At 37.9% G+C, this 17,552-nt stretch overlaps 1 protein-coding gene across 1 annotated transcript in view; it reads right to left on the reverse strand.

Annotated features, from left to right (window-relative positions):
- The window catches only part of side-III (sidestep III), a 733,037-nt gene that overhangs the window by 90,065 nt on the left and 625,420 nt on the right, over nt 1-17,552 (reverse strand). The window contains exon 12 of the mRNA XM_067767231.1: nt 3,754-3,996. Coding sequence (XP_067623332.1) covers nt 3,754-3,996 — 243 coding nt within the window. The remainder of the gene's footprint in view (nt 1-3,753; nt 3,997-17,552) is intronic.

The following is a 17,552-nucleotide window of genomic DNA, read 5'->3' on the forward strand; positions in this document are numbered from 1 at the left end:
ATATACAAACATATATTTCTCGCTTTTAAGAAAAAATTAAGATTTTTAATAAATTTAGAAAGAGCATGAAAATTTAAATTTTTATGTAAATAAAAAAAAAAAACTGTTTTAGCAAAACCTAATTTTTGGCATCCAGATAATTTTGGACTTCAAATAATTAAACTGCTAGCTAAGAAGAAGAGAGTGGGATAGGGAAGGGGACCCATCTGGGGCAGGGGACTAGCAGTTAACTTTTTCACAGATGGGTCGAAGTAAGACGGAATGGTTAGTGGGAGGTGTTTTGGTAAGAGCTACATGTAAACCACAAGTTTAACACTCAAACTCTCCTAGGGTCATTTTGTGATCCAAAGCAATTTCAAACTCGAATTTTTTCTAAATAGTTATTTCAATGTTTTTTTCCTATAAGCCCAGTGCACAAATTTCAACAGTAATTTGAAACGCGTCAAACATTTTTTAAAAGGCATATTAATTTAGAAGAAAAAGGCACTATAAACGTTAGTTACCCTTCGGGTCATTTTGTGACCCATATGAAAAATTTATTTGGGTCACCCTGTGACCCGTTTCAATTTGTTGTTGTTTGCTGTGGCAAATCGAACCGCTTAGTTATAACTAGGCAGTTATTATTTTGCAAAAAAATTCAACAGGTGCATAACTTCGGAACTTTGGAAAGTAAAATTGTAAAATAGGAATAAATGGCGGATGGAAATTGGAATTTGTGGTCAACAGTTGCAAGGGTAAGTAAGAAGGTTTTTATGTTGAGTTTTTTAAAAAAGTGGTAACTTTTCATGCAGCAACGCATCAGTGACGAAGAAATTCGTGCTATTCTGAATTCATCTGAATCCAGCAATGACTTATTTAGCGGCGACGACAACGTTGATATCGATATGGATTATATACCTGAAGTGGAAAGCGATCATGATGATTATGACGATATTGGCGAAGGTGAAAATTTTGAAAACGATATTGAAATTTCTGGAAATCAGTCTAACTTTCAAAGCAAAAGCAAAGAAATTATATGGCACACTAACCCTTCACCACATTCACTGTATAGAGCGCTGTCAGAAAACATAATCCATGGCTGCATGGGCGTCACATCCTATGCAATCCACAGAATAAGTAATATTACAGATTCTTCTTCAAAATCTGTTTTACCAGCGCAATGAAGAAGGTTATCATCAAGTGGGAGCGAAAGGGTGTATAAAGATAGCTACGTTGAAATTGTAGAGGCATAATTGGATGCCTATTTGGGAGTTTTACTTCTGATTGGTAAAAATTTAATAAGATATTATCATTGATATATATATATATATTTATATTCTATTTATTTATATTCTATTTAAATGTTTACCGATCTCATGGTGAAAGTATTCAAAGCTTGTGGGACGCAAACCATGGCCGATCAATTTTAATAGCAGTGATGTCTATGAAGCGTTTTCAAGTTATTTCGCGACTACTGGCATTCGGCAATAGAGAACTGCGTAGATCTCAATGTCGCGGAGATAAATTAGCACCAATACGAAATTTTTACGAATTGCGGGCCGATAACTTGAAACTTATATATTCCCATCATGAATATGTTACAGTTGATGAACAACTAATCACTTTTCGGGGAAGATACCCTTTTAAGATTTACATACCGAGTAAGCTCGGGAAATATGGTATAAAGGCTTGGGTTGCAGCTGATGCCACAACTGGATTCTGCATAAATTTTCAAATATACACAGGTAAAGAAAATAGGAACGCACCACCGGAAAGAAACCAAGCACAAAGGGTTGTGCTAGATTTGGTTTCTAATTATCAGGGCAGAAATATAACAGCAGAAGAAGAATATGAAGAAGAATATGACCTTTTTCGCCACAGTACGAAAAAGTAAGAGATTTTTGCCAGAATATGCATCGCCTGAAGAACTGAGGAAATTACCGGAGCACTAGTAAATTTTTTTTCAATGATAAAGTGTCACTTGTTCAGTATGTACCACAAAGATTTAAACTAGTGACAGTAATGAATACTTTTCATCACGAGATAGATGTTCTTCAGGATCATCCAAAAAAAATTCCCAAAATCATTGAGTTTTATAACTCAACGAAGTCCCGCGTCGACAGGATAGATCAAATGGTTCGAAATTATTCCAGCAAACGCAAAGCGAATTGTTGGCCGGTAGCCCTGTTTCGAAATTTCCTTGATTTGTCAGATTTGAATGCTTACGTGATATGGACAGAAATAAATCCCACATGGAAACAAAATAAGTCTCATAAACGCCCCCTATTTTTAGAGGAACTAGGTGACGAACTAGTACGTCTTTGGATAGTCAATCGAAGTCGTCCCCCACATGCACCATCATCTGCTTCTATTGTACATAACGAGAGAAGCTCAGAAGGAGCTAACGAGCTTGTCCAATCGTTGTGTAAGAAAAAGAGATCAGATCGAAAACGTTGTAGCATTTGCTCTCCTGGAGTTGACCGAAAAACGTTCTACCACTGCGTAGTATGAAAAATTCCGGTTTGTTCACAACACAGTCAAACTAAAACAGAAAAGACAACTTATTGCCGACAGCATATACCATAAAATTTCTTCAACTTTAAGATTTAATTTTAAATTTACCAATTTTGCATTAAATAAGTATGTATTTACTTAAAGCTTCAGAAAATAATACATAATTACAAAAAAAAAAAAAAAATGAATTCAATAAACTAGGGTCATTTTGTGACCCGAAGGGTATTATGTGTGACTTTTTTTAAGGAAAGGTTGAGTGTTAAGTTGGCTGATTACTGCAGCGTCTTACAATCGGAAGTAGCTGCAACTAAAGATGCAGTAGATGAAATGATATCCAGCGCTTCTACGGTTAGGGGATATATTATCTACTCTGATAGCCAGCGGCTATCAAGGCCTTGAACTCAACTATAGTACGGTCGAGGTTGGTCTGGGAGTGCCTAACCTCGCTTGCTATGTCATCGAAGTAATAACCATTGATTAAGATTTTCTAGGTTATGGAAGATAGTGATATTCCGTGCAACCACAAAGCGGATTTTTTACCCGCATCGGTACAATTGAATCGATTGAAGATCGCTGTATGGATTTTGGGATCCCGCTGGCAAACTGTGGTCTGCCCTCTGCAAGCATTGGGCGTATACCATCTCTTGCAGATTAGCATGTTCCTTTTGGCCGGAAGTGGGTGACGATAGGGCCGCCAAAATATTTGGGTTCACTAAGACTCATCTATCTATGGTTATTGGGGCTTTGATAGGGCACTGTCCAATGGGAAACCATGGAGTTCTTCCCATATACTGGAAATCCCATCCTACTGCAGCGGTATGGAGGATGATGAGGTGGGATCATCGAGTCAGTTTATGCGTGATTGGCCAGATTTTGCTAGAACTAGGCGAAAGTATGTCGGATGCCACTCACTTTGAACTCCGGAGAATTTTCCAAGGTTTCTGCAAAATGCTACAGCTATATAACCGTTATTTTATATGGTATTACAACTGACCTTCATGCTGTCCAAATGAGCTTCCCCTTCGAGAGCTGCTACCACCTAACCTAGCCTAGCTTAGAAGCAGTTGTGCAAGACTGCAAGGCACGCCAGCCTGCCTGGCTTATGTCCCGAATTTAAAGGCAATGCCCAAAGAAGAACATAATTGTTTTGAATATGTAGATATTTCACTTAAATAAAACTATCCATTTATGTCCACTATAAGTTTACTACATATTTATATGTATTTTGTCCAATGTATAAATATTTCTTTAGCACATTACCGTATGTCTCAAAATGAGTATCATTTGCTTCGATTATAGTTCGATGTACATCGCCACTTGTTGTTGCCTCCTGTATCGTTGCATAGTGACCAGATGGTACTTCAAAGTGCTCCCCACTTGTTGAGAATGTCCATTCAAAATCAATTTCAGGTGGATCTGAATTAACACGACAAGGTATGGGTACAGCTTCCTCCAATGAAGCGCCAATCACAACGATTGTATTAGTACTGCAAACTGGTGCATCTGAAAAAAAAAAAAAACAAAAATAATAATAATATAAAAATCGATGACGAATAGCAACTTTTTGACTACTTTATATACAAGATAACTTTTATATATCTGATAAATTTTATAAAGTCGAACTGATTGCTGTGTAGCATAAGACAAATTACAAAGCCAGCAGCGGAGCAGAAAAGCATGAAGGCACCCCAGTCATGGGAAAGAGTCGGGTATCTCCATCGTCAGCGAATTGCTTATTAACTGCATTGAGTGTGGCAAGAATCTGACCACTTACTCACGCTTCTATTAATTGACCAATCAGCTGACTTTTTTACGCCGGAAGGCAAAACCCTAAACACTTTTAGAAAAGCTAACTAACTATCGAGGCCTTTGAGAATTTAAGAAGCTTCCCTTCACATCCTAACTGACGCTGAAACCACAAGCCTGCTGATTCTACTTCGGCTCATCTCACACCAGTACAATAAACCTTTAATATGCCTTCATATTCCATAAAGTTCCAGAATATTAACAAAAGAGATACGTCAACCCTCGGGACCGATAAATAACCTTCATATGGATAAAATACGGCCACCGTGGTGTGATAGTAGCGTGCTCTGCCTACCACACCATATGCGCTGGGTTAGCACCCCGGGCAAGGCAACATCAAAATTTTTTAAATCATTTTTTTTTCAATTAGAAGGACATTTTTCTAAGCGGGGTTGCCCCTCGGAAGTGTTTGGCAAGCGCTCCGAGTGTATTTCTGCCATCAAAAGCTCTCAGTGAAAACTCATCTGCCTTGCAGATGCCGTTCGGAGTCGGTTTAAAACATGTAGGTCCCGTCCGGCCAATTTGTACGGAAAATCAAGAGGAGCACGACTCAAGTTGGAAGAGAAGCTCGGCCTTAGATCTCTTCGGAGGTTATCGAGCCTTATATTTATTTTTTTTAATGATAAAAGACTACTAATTTATCAGCATAAAAGATTCTAATTGTAAACACTTAAGGAACTGCAACCTCGTTGCTGATGCAAGTCAGCTACCGTGAAGTTTTTGTCAAATCCGCGCATAATAAATTAACTATGCCTGTAGGCGACACAGTTATGCCGGAGCCAAAAGACAATTTGCCATTGGTGTCTTGAGTCATCAGAGAGATGCACAAATATTAACAGTGTTGCGCCCATTACCACCAGAATCCCAGAGATTTTTGAAGCTACTATAAACGACATGATTACAAAATCGTGAGCCTCGTTGGCATAATCGTAATGATGTTTGAAGACCTTTTTGTTACGGATTCGATCCATAGGACCAAAATCGTACCCGCAACTGTTTCCGGTATACATTCACGTATGTTGATCCCTTCCTTTTGTATTGCAGCTTTCACAATTTCGAGAAATTTCTTGATAGAGTCTTTTGACATTCTTTCTAAATGCCGTTACGGATTCAAGTCATCAGCCCGCAACCTCTTGGCATTATTTCTAATATACGGTTAAACCCTATGCTTTCTTTTTCAAAGTCATTATTACTTGACATCGTAACAAATCGTAACATCGTGACAAATCGTATTTTGACGATCGTTTGCTTCATTGCTTGTCGATCGTCATAGTCGCGTTATGAAAAATATGAGTATGATACGACGTCTGAAGTAGAACAAATTGGTCATAGTATCTTTAATATCTGAAGTGATAGGGATGGTGTTAGTGACAATTCGTACAATTTAATAATGTGGGGACAAAAAATAGATTTTAACATAAAAGCTCTGTCCCCGAGTTGAAAAGGGTCTTATGAAGGTCCGTAGAACTAGGTTTTTTATAACACGCTGCTTTTGAATGCTTTTATGTATTTTACTCGCCTGTTTTATAAAAAAAAATGCAGATAATCAATATAAGCCTAACAGGAGACCTTCAAATAACCCTTTTAGCAGCATTGTACGTCATTGTTTTATGTAACGTTGAAGGAGAAAAAGCTTTATGCACTGTTAATCCTAGGTGCTACCCTTTGCCCCTCTTAGTGTAGGAATCCCTTCTTCTCTTGGGCTACCCACTAAATCCTAACCTCCCATGGTATGTACTTTTTCCGCACCAGAAACCGCGTTTAGCATAACTTCGGGTACGCAAGCGCGCTACGTGTACTCTTTGGCTATACTTACGTTATTGGGCTAAGCAACTACCTTGCCGTTTCGCGACGAGAATATTCCTTGCGTATCTGTTGAACATGTCCCATCTGTCCGTTGCGCAGAGGTCATCTTATGCCCGGAAGTAGGTCACCTAGTGTTACTTCCACCCTTCTCCGTTGCTGCACGAAGTGGTCGCATTCAAAAAAGGTGTACCTTACGTCGTCTATGAGCCCACAGTATGATAAATTCGTATTTCTACCTTGACCATTATGTGGAAATATTCCCGCAAAAATCTGTGGCCACTTAAAAACGGTGCCAGGTAGAATTTGACCTCTGCATGTGGCGCTTTAACTATAGCTCCAGCTGGGGAATCAGTTCCCTGGTCACTTGCCTGCAGTACTGTAGCTTCATTACTGTTGCCAGCATCATTTTCCACATTCCCTTTTTAGACTTAATGGCCAAGAATAAAGCGTTAACAACAGTAAGAAGATTAAAGGCCTTGGGGTTACTTTCTTGAAATATCGTAAAAAAAACAAGACTTCATACATTTTATGAATGGGGCAACAATAATCTTATCCCGTTCGTAATCTCCAAGTAATCGGATGTATAAGAATAGAAATATATAGTGAACAGATGTACATACCTAACCGATTTTTAAGATAAATATAAAATAAAAAATGGCAAAAAAACCCCTTATCTAAACGATCGGTTGTATGGGATATATATTATATATAGCTCCAATCGAAATGATTTTTACAGGAAATCTTCTATTATATATTAGAATAAATATCACCAAGTTTAACGTTTTTATATTGGAAATTAAGGGAGAAATGGCTAAAAATCTTTCTATCTGAACGACCGATTTTACGGGATATATATTATATATAGCTCCAATCGAAATGATTTTTACAGGAAATATTCTTTGATATATTAGAATAAATATCACCAAGTTTAACGCTTTTATATTGGAAGGGAGAAATTGCCAAAAATCTTTCTATCTGAACTATCTATCCCATACAACCGGGGTATATACTATATATAGCTTCGATCAAAGTGATTTTTTCAGGATATTTTCTATGCTATATTAATATATATATCACCAAGTTTCACGTTTATGCTTTCTAAATTAAGGGAGAAATGGCCAAAAATCTTTCTATCCGAACGATCGGTTGTATGGGATATAACTATATATAGCTCTGATCAAAGTGGTTTTTTCAGGATATCTTCTACAATATATTAGAATATATATCACCGAGTTTCACGTTTATACTTTATAAATTGCGGCAGGTATGACCAAAATCGTCTTATTTGAACGATCGGTTGTATGGGAGATATATGTTATGGTGGTCCGATCCTACCGGATCCGACAATGTCTAATATATTACAAAAATAAATCCTTGTGCCAAATTTCATTGAGATATCTCAAAATTTGAGGGACTAGTTTGCGTTCAAACAGACAAACGGACGGACAGACGGACGGACGGACAGACGAACATGGCTATATCAACTAAGTTCGTCGCCCTGATCAATTCGGTATACTTAATGGTGAGTCTATCTTCTATATTTCTCAAGGTTGCAAGCATCGGACAAAAGTTAATATACCATTTCATGTTCGTGAAAGGTATAAAAAAGGGTAACTAATGTGACGAGATATAAAAAAAATGCTGCTGCTATTTTTCGGCTCGCTACTGTATATCATAAATAGAATATTTAATAGGTATCTATTTTTGATTACTCTCCAATGCTTATTCAAATACGTTGACACATTATATCCTTGATAAAGTTTTGACTGCACATACGCAAAAAACAAATATTTGAACGCTCAATTATATGACATATTAATATGTCAACGAACAGTAAGCAAAGGATATTAGCAACAACAACGAAACAATCAAAAACCAAATATTTACACATGTGTATTTGTCATCTGCAATATCTTACACTATTCATCAAATTTTGTATGACATTTTAGAGGGACCTTTTTGTACAGGCGCACAGTGAAACCTACGAATTTTCTTGGGACACAAATGTTATCTCTCACATCGGGCTAGTTTAAAATACCTTTTCGGTCAATTATACATATGTGTTGGAATATATCATGATTTTTATTATGAAACTTTTGAAACTCGGGCTAATTTAAGTTCAAACAAATCGTGCATATTTCATTCACAAGAGCTAGAATTTTGGTGCGCATAAATCGCGTTATAAATTGAAAAGTAATTTTGCCCATAGCACTGGAACAATCTAAGTGTCTGCACATTAGTGGAAATAAATTCTTTATGGAAGGTTTCTCTGCATACAGAGCATCTTTTGCCGAGAAAGCGAGTGCAATAAAACATTACGTGTTCTGCGTTTTCCCGTTCGGTGGAACAGTGTGAGCAGAATAGATCCTCCTCTATCCTGTGCTTATGCAAATACTCTTTCAAACGGGCGAGACCACACAATATCTGCATTAGTCGATAGCTTAGCTTGCCGTGCTTCGACTCATACAATTATTCAATATACCGAGCTCACGTGAATGTTCAGCTGTTTCCTTGATTCTTTCCATCTTTTTTGCCATCAAAATATTGTTTGCAAGCTTGCGCTTTTCTTGGAATTTTCAGACGGTCGCGCAATTCCAACAGGAGTACTCTGTCGCTAAAATAGATATCAATGATCCCACTAAAGTGTGCCAAGAATTCGTAGCGCTGTCATTATCCACACCCATTTCGCAGTGTTAAAAGCATTTTTTATATCCAAAGTAATCAGTGCACAGTTCTTTGACCTCCAGTTAAGGCTTGGCAGGAATCTTGATTTACGAGATCCAAACTGATCATTTGACAAGCCAACGAGGCTTTACAGGGTCTGATTTCAAAGTCGGACATCTTACCAGGTTTACATGAACGGAGGAAGACGACTTCTTGGGTACAGGCGTTAAAAAGACACGTAAACATTCATTCGTTCGTTCATTCGTCCCACTGTGAAGCGTACATAGTTTGTGTGTATATTTGCGGTCTAATGGTTCTTTCGTGCGTGCAAGGCAAAAAATCAAGTAGACATATGCTTGCACAAACTTCTAAGAATATGTAAATTATACATATATATGTGTGTAGTATTTGTATGTGTAGGTTACCTACGCTAAGTGTTAAGAATAAATTTTACAATAAATTTATATTCGTGCATAAATACGTGAAGATGTTTTTTTTTTGCATACAAAATAAGACACAAATATATCACGCACACCTCTACATATCTATATATTCGCTTCAGCATATTTTGTGCCTTCTTTAATTCATACATTTTCATTCCAAACGATTGAGCTTGAAATTTTATTGCAATTTCTCGTACGTACACATAAACACCCGCACACGCAGAAGCACACAAAAAATGAAGATATCAACAATGCAAATACACCAATAAATTCATTCACGCTTCGCAATATTACGGTATGTATTACATGTGAATATGCGAATATATTTATTATAAAAAATTTAAGTGTACGTATGTATTCATATATATGTATATAATTAGTTAGAAGTTGGAATGTGTGTGTGTGTCAATGGCGAGGAACGCAAACGCTTAACGAACAAAGTAGAAGATTTTAATGTGTGCCTACCCTGCAAAAAATTGTGCGATTAATCCCTAAAAAGATTGGTCTCCGAGTGACCTTTTTTGTCTACATTTGGGCATAATTGATCCCCTTTAGTTCCTTTAGGTACAGTCTGGAATAGTCAGTGTGAAATCTATGTAGCCCATTTTAAAAAATATTTAAAAAAACGCTAACGAATTGAGTAAACTAGAAAAGATTGCAGGTTATTGGATCGAATTATTTAAGAACAAGTAAGGAAGGCTCAGTTCGGGTGTAACCAAACATTACGTACTCAGTTGGGAGCTATGGAGACAAAATAAAGGAAAATCACCATGTAGGAAAATGAACCTTAGGTAACACTGGAATGTCTTTGTATGACATGGGTATCAAATGAAAGGCACTAAAGAGTATTTTAAGAGGGATTGGGCCATAGTTCTATAGGTGGACGCCATTTAGGGATATCGCCATAAAGGTGGACCAGGGGTGACTCTAGAATTTGTTTGTACGATATAGGTATCAAATTAAAGGTATTAATGAGAGCTCTAAAAGGGAGTGGTGGTAGTTGAATATGTGAAGGAGTTTTCGAGATATCGACCAAAATGTGGACCAGGGTGACCCACACCATCATCTGCCGGGTATCGTTAATTTATTTATATATGTAATACCACAAACAGTATTCCTGCCAAAATTCCAAGGGCTTTTGATTTCGCTCTGCAGAACGTTTTCATTTTCTTCTACTTAATATGGTAGGTGTCACACCCATTTTACAAAGTTTTTTTCTAAAGTTATATTTTGCGTCAATAAACCAATCCAATTACCATGTTTCATCGCTTTTTTCGTATCTGGTATAGAATTATGGCATTTTTTTCATTTTTCGTAATTTTCGATGTCGAAAAAGTGGGCGTGGTCATAGTCGGATTTCGGCTATTTTTTATGCCAATACAAAGTTAGTTCAGATAATTACGTGAACTGAGTTTAGTAAAGATATATAGATTTTTGCTCAAGTTATCGTGTTAACGACCGAGCGGAAGGACAGACGGTCGACTGTGTATAAAACCTGCGCGTGGCTTCAACTGATTTCGCCCTTTTTCACAGAAAACAGTTATTGTCCCAGAGTCTAAGCCCCTACCAAATTTCACAAGGATTGATAAATTTTTGTTCGACTTATGGCATTAAAAGTATCCTAGACAAATTAAATGATTAAGGGTGGAGTCACGTCCGTTTTGAAATTTTCTTTTATTTTTGTATTTTGCTGCACCATATCATTACTGGAGTTGATTGTTGACATAATTTACTTATATACTGTAAAGATATTAACTTTTTTTTTTTTAAATTTGACTTTAAAAAATTTTTTTTTAAGTGGGCGTGGTCGTTCTCCGATTTTGCTAATTTTTATTAGGCATACATGTAGTAATAGGAGTAACGTTCCTGCCAAATTTCATCATGATATCTTCAACGAATCCCAAATTACAGCTTGCAAAACTTCTAAATTACCTTCTTTTCAAAGTGGGCGGTGCCATGCCCATTGTACAAAATTTTACTAGATTTCTATTCTGCGTTATAAGTTCAACTTACCTACTAAGTTTCATCGCTTTATCTGTCTTTGGTAATGAATTATCGCACTTTTTCAATTTTTCGAAATTTTCTATATCGAAAAAGTGGGCGTGGTTATAGTCCGATATCGTTCATTTTAAATAGCGATCTAAGATGAGTGACCGGGAACCTACATACCAAATTTCATCAAGATACCTCAAAATTTACTCAAGTTATCGTGTTAACGGGCGGACAGACGTACGGACGGACATGGCTCAATCTAATTTTTTTTTCGATACTGATGATTTTGATATATGGAAGTCTATATCTGTCTCGATTCCTTTATACCTGTACAACCAACCGTTATCCAATCAAAGTTAATATACTCTGTGAGCTCTGCTCAACTGTGTTTGATAATACGGAGCCTTATACCGAACCTAAATTACTAGGACTTAACGACTACGCCGGAATTAGGGTTACATTTTTGGATAATATTTTTTATTCATTTTTGAAAAGCGGGCGAACAACTTACATAAAATATTTTTGGTGGCTTGACAAACCTTTCGATTGTGTTTCTACCATGAAAAATGCGGCTGGTCCCTATATGAGTCCTTATTGCACCGAAAAGGGACTTGTCTTCATATGGGTACAAAGGGGATTGGTCCTATCGATCAATTTCGGGTATAAATGGGTACAATTGGTCTCTTCATAGGACATGCTCAAACAAAAGAGAGCAGTTCAACTCATACAAAGAGTGCAAAACTGGCATTGGTCGCATACTCCTTTGCGACTCATCCCGGATTCATCCTAGACTAATCACAATTTTTGCAGGGTATATAACATATATGTATGTGTGTATGTCAGTAATGTGCATATACACGTGTATGCATTACCATACTTAACAAACCAGAAAATAAGTTAAAAAAAGTTTACAAAAATGAGAAAATATGAATTTTAAGTTATTCATATTAAAAGTTTCGTAGCTTTTTACGCGCACATTCTAAGAAATATTTCACACTACAGCATACACACATGCACAGACAGTTACCCTGAAACTTGTGCGTATTTTATTTGTCTCCAAGATTTAAGTTTTATAAATGTGTTGACAAAGTTTTAGGTGAATTTATTTGCATTGAAGTTTGTGTCTGCACACTTGATATGCTCTTAAATTTGTGGCACTGGGTTACAAAATTAAATAAGGTAAATCAAACGTAGGTTTCCATACTGACCCTAAGTTGATTTCTTAAGGCAAAACGAAATCAAGTTCAGACATTTAACAAAATACGGTCATTTGTAATAACCCTAAAGACAATTGACCTTAGCCATTTGAGAAGGTCTTAGGGTTAATCGGCCTTATATATATATTGACGGGATATTTTATGATAGAAGTGATAAGGCCAATTGACCGTATAGCCATTTTTGAACTTATGTTACTCCAAAGTAATTTTAAAAAATTTAAAAAAAGCTTTCATTTCTTACTTTACTTGCGCTTTTATTCATCTCCACCTCATGTCCCGTCCCCCTTTCCCTCTTCTCTCTTTCTACATTTCTCTTTCCATCTTCTTCTCCATATGTTTGCAATCCTCTTCTTCTAGTCCCGTTTTCGCCCTATTGTCCTTCTCTCTCTCTCTCTCCCTCTCCCCCCCCCCCCCTTTCCACTTCCCCACCACCCACAATTTTCTCTTACTTTCCTACTCATTCCCTTTAAATGTTGCTTCTTTCTTTATCTCTTTCATCCCCTGCATCGAAATTTTATTGCAGAACACCATCAGCTCAATTCTATATATTCCCTTAGAATTTTGTTCTCGCGGATTTTTTTATTCCCGCGGAAAAATTCCTCCAATTCTTTTCTCCTGGAGAGAACAATAATTGGGGAATAGGAATTTCGAAATTTCGATGTCAGCTGTTTTGTCAATTGAAATTTCGTCACGCATTTCTTATTTTGTTTAAAAAATTTAAAAGTTTAATTATTGTTGAGAATTTGTTTGAGTATTTTTCTCCCAGGTAGGTTTGGTTTTAATTTGTTTGGCCCATTCGTTCCTTCAACCATTGCCGATATGCTGCCATTGACTTTTGTGGTTTTTGTCGAATCTCTTTCACCAGGACTCACTTACTGTTGAACCCTTGCTCATAACTGAAGTTAAGTGGCACATCTTTGTTCTTATACTGCATAACCCTTCTCTGCATATCGATCCTGATGTCATAGTCAACTAAGAAATCCACTCTCAATATCACTTCATCAACGATCTCTGCCACAACGAATTTGTGTAGAACCCAATTAAGACTTCACATACTACTTCTCCCTGGACTTGGTTATACTCACCAGTAGTCCCACGAAATCTTACTCCAGGTAATGGCTTTACTCTCCTGTTGACCAAATCAGATCGGATGAAAGAATGAGATGCGCCCGTATCTACAGTTAGTGCGCGCTCCTTGCCATCCACATTTCCTTTGACGGTAAGACTGCTCGATTTCCTTCCAGTTTGCGAGATAGATATCACATGACATTCAATAGCTGGGGCAAGTTCTCAATCTTTACATCTGACTCGCTCTTGCTTATCTCCTCCAGTTTTGCGTTTACGACCAGCCAAGTTGGAACTACCATTACCGGTGCTGCAATGACGAGCAATGCGACTTGGGCTACCGCACTTGAAACACTTCATAATTCCGGCATTTTTCTGTTGTAATCCCTTCAGTGCTTCCAAAATTGTGTCTACCCAATCTGGCCTTTCCACGCGATGAGCTTTGTATGCGGGCTTACTCAAAAGTGACGCTGTTTCCTGAGTCAGTGTATGGGATACCGTTTCAGCAAATGTTGGCTTTGGGTTCGCATATGTAGCCCGTTTCGTTTCACATACCGTATTCCATTTATAAAGTTCTGATTTTTAACCCTCTCGGTGTATTCCACGGGTGCGTCTGCATTTGCGAGATGAGCCAATCTATCAACATCCGACGCAAACTCCTGCAATGTCTCATCCGCTTTTTGGTAACGGTTTTGCAACTCAATTTGGTGTATCTGTTTTCTATGCTCGCTTATATAACGTCTATCGATAGCTTCCATCAATGCTTCATCACTGTTCCGTTCGTACTCTGGAATAGTCTGTAAGATTTCAGCTGCAGGACCTTTCAATGCCACGAACAGTGCTGTAACTTTACCTTCAGCATTCCAGTTGTTCACTGCTGTTGTCTTCTCAAATTGAAGCTTGAATACCTAGAAAGGAGCAGAGCCGTCAAAAGATGGAGTTTTTAACTTCGGATTGCTCGCTGGAACAGCTGGGCGATTTAGTTGTAACTGCTGCATAAGACCTTTCAACGCTCCTATCTCGGCATCAATTTTGTCCTCGACTGCCTCTTACGCTTCCAGTTCAGATGAAATATATGTATGTCTTCTGTTCTTCCATTTGAGATGATATTTGCGACGCCATTTCTGAAGTGCGTGCCTCTTGTGACTCCAGCTGTGATGCTATTGTCGATGTTTGTGCAGATATTTTGCTCGTCACTGTCTGCGGTGTTTTGTTTTTTTCTTTCCATTTTTGTTGTTGTTTTGTCGCTATCAGAATGAAAGACATACTGGTCAGCATTAATTACTTCAAATACCATAGCTTCCATAATTGTCCTTATAGCTGGGATTTGTTGCTAGTAGTAGCCAATCCACGGGCTTCCAACTCCTTCTTCAGTTGCTGGATATTCAATTCGCAATCTCCAGAATTTATTCAACAATTCCTCTTCTGACACCAATTGTAACGAATTTAGAGAAATTCCGCTTTTTTTCAACCTTCTGCTTACGTTCGTATTGCTAAACTGTTGAATAAAACACTCCAATATTCTGTATTACAAAATGGTCTTTATTACACTACTTTAAGAGTACTTCACAATTAAACTTCACTTCGCAACTGATAGCGTACTTAAATCAAACTGTTTTTTTGATTACTTAGCTTGCGCTCTTTTTTAGTCTCTGCATTCGCATATTTCTACGACAGTCTAGACGTTTCGCCTGCTAGAACTGCTGTACATATCTCCTACTTAGCTATATACATGTATATTTATAGTTTATGCGTTTCTCATAACCATATGCATGTGTATGTGTAGCAACTTTCGGCGACAAGTGTTTGCGCGTAATATCTCTTCGTGCCTTATATATATGGGTGTAAATGATGACTGATGTGTTTATGTACACAGTGTGACTCGATTCAATGTTTTTGTGTTTAGAGTTAACTACTAGTGATGGTAATATTCGTCACAATATACAGACAGCTTTACAAACTTGTTCTATACGAAAATATTGTAACTAGCATAATAATAGCCGTTTTTTTACACGTATATACGGCGACGTCTGCGCGTCGAAAAAAAAAGCTCTTCCCCACTTAGGTAATGCTTAGGAGACCCATCTAGCGGCAACTAGCTACATAACATGTTGTACCGAAAAGCGGAGACAAAAGCCTTTACTAGACATAGTGTATAAGCTATAGCTGAATCGGTTGCGTTGAATAGTGGACACACACCATTTGTAGAGGTAATGCATAGAGGTGGAAACATAGACACATGTTTCAGTTGCAGCTAAGTATAATGCGTATTGAAATTTAGAGATACTAATTTCCTGCGCAGCAATTTCAGAAGAGTAGATAAAGTTCAACGCTTAGCAGTCCATATAAAGTTTAAGCGCAACGTATATAGATGTGAAAAAACACAACTAATGTAAAAATATGGCAATTTCGGTGCCTGATATGGCAATATTTCCATAATAAAAAATGTATTCATTGTAACTCAGCTATTTAATAAAATGAGAGAATACATTAGGGGCCAATTTTGTTTGCGAACTAATTGAATTAGTTGCGTTTAACCGAATAAATTTTGTTTGCATAAATGTCATGTTGATGTAATATTGAAAAAAAAAAACAAGTAAGGATGGGACTGTCTTCGGCTGTGCCGAAGACTTCATACCTTTCATGAATGGGACTGAACATTAATCTTATCTCATTCGTAATCCCCAAATAATGCGCTGTATAGGATAAGAAATATATAGTAAAGCGATGTACATACCTGAACGACTTTAAGAAAAATATAAAAAAATGGCAAAAAACCCCTTATCTGAACGAACAGTTGTATGTGATATATATTATATATAGCTCCGATCGAAATAATTTTTATGATATATTAGAATATATATCACCAAGTTTCACGTTTTTATATTGGAAATTATGGGTAGGTAGGTAGGTAGGTTGAACTGGCCGGTCCATGAGGTCCTCATATAGACTGATTGAGTCCGTAGTGTTACCAGATGTTTGTTTTACCGACCAAACTGAAAAACCCTCTCAAAAACCAGGACCTATGTTATAAAATAACTCCGTTCTCTTGGCAAATACTAGAAGCTTCCTAGGACTTAAACCACTTGCTGCTTCTAGATCTGACAGCTGCATCACTCCTAATAGCTGGAGTCTTAGTCTGGCAAGTGCAGGGCATGAGCACAGAACGTGCTCGATCGTTTTCTCCTCCAACCCGCACTTCCTACATCTGCTCTCACTGACCAAGCCTAATTTAAAGGCATGTGACGCCAGAAGGCAGTGTCCAGTCAGAATACCCGTCATGAGTCTACAGTCCTCTCTTTTTAATGATAGAAGCAACTGTGTTAATCTAAGGTTATAAGACCTACACATAATCTTCGACAATTTACAGCCCCGCGCTTGAACCCACGCCTTTTGCGCTTGGTCGATCATGTGCACCTCTCGCCCAATCTAATTGGGACATCTACGGAGCAAGCTTAAAGGGATGCGCCCTTTTTAGCAAGTTCGTCCGCTTTTTCATTCCCATCTATTCCCATATGCTCTGGGACCCAAAATAGATGTATGCTTCTCCCTGTCCCGATTCTCTCCAGAGACTGCTTACACGCTAACATGCATTTAGATGCTGTGCTATGCGAGATTATTGCCTTAATTGCTGCTTGACTGTCAATATAAAAGTTAACATGGTTGCAGCTTAAGCTATTCCCCTCCAGGGTTTCTACTGCTTAGGTGATGGATAATATTTCCGCTTGGAAAACGCTACAGTAATCCGGCAACCTGTAGGATCAGCGCAGTATACCGCAGACCCTACTCCTTCCGCTACTTTAGAACCATCGGTGTACACATGTATCGCCTCGTCCGCCATTTGCGCACCCTTGCGCCAACCGTCCACCTCTATTGTAGCCTTAAGATCTCCCTCGAAGCGCAGATGGGGAATCATATAGTCTGTTCGTCTTGTGATTGATGACGCTATACTACTATGGCCATACGGTCGGCGCTCAAGCTGCCCCGAAGTACCGAGCCTGGTTGTGGTCGTTAACGCTTTGTTCTTTGCTACCATGTCTACAGATGGGATGTGCAGAATGGCATA

Source organism: Eurosta solidaginis, chromosome 1 (genome assembly GCF_040869045.1).
Source record: "Eurosta solidaginis isolate ZX-2024a chromosome 1, ASM4086904v1, whole genome shotgun sequence".
Taxonomy (NCBI): Eukaryota; Metazoa; Arthropoda; class Insecta; order Diptera; family Tephritidae; genus Eurosta; species Eurosta solidaginis.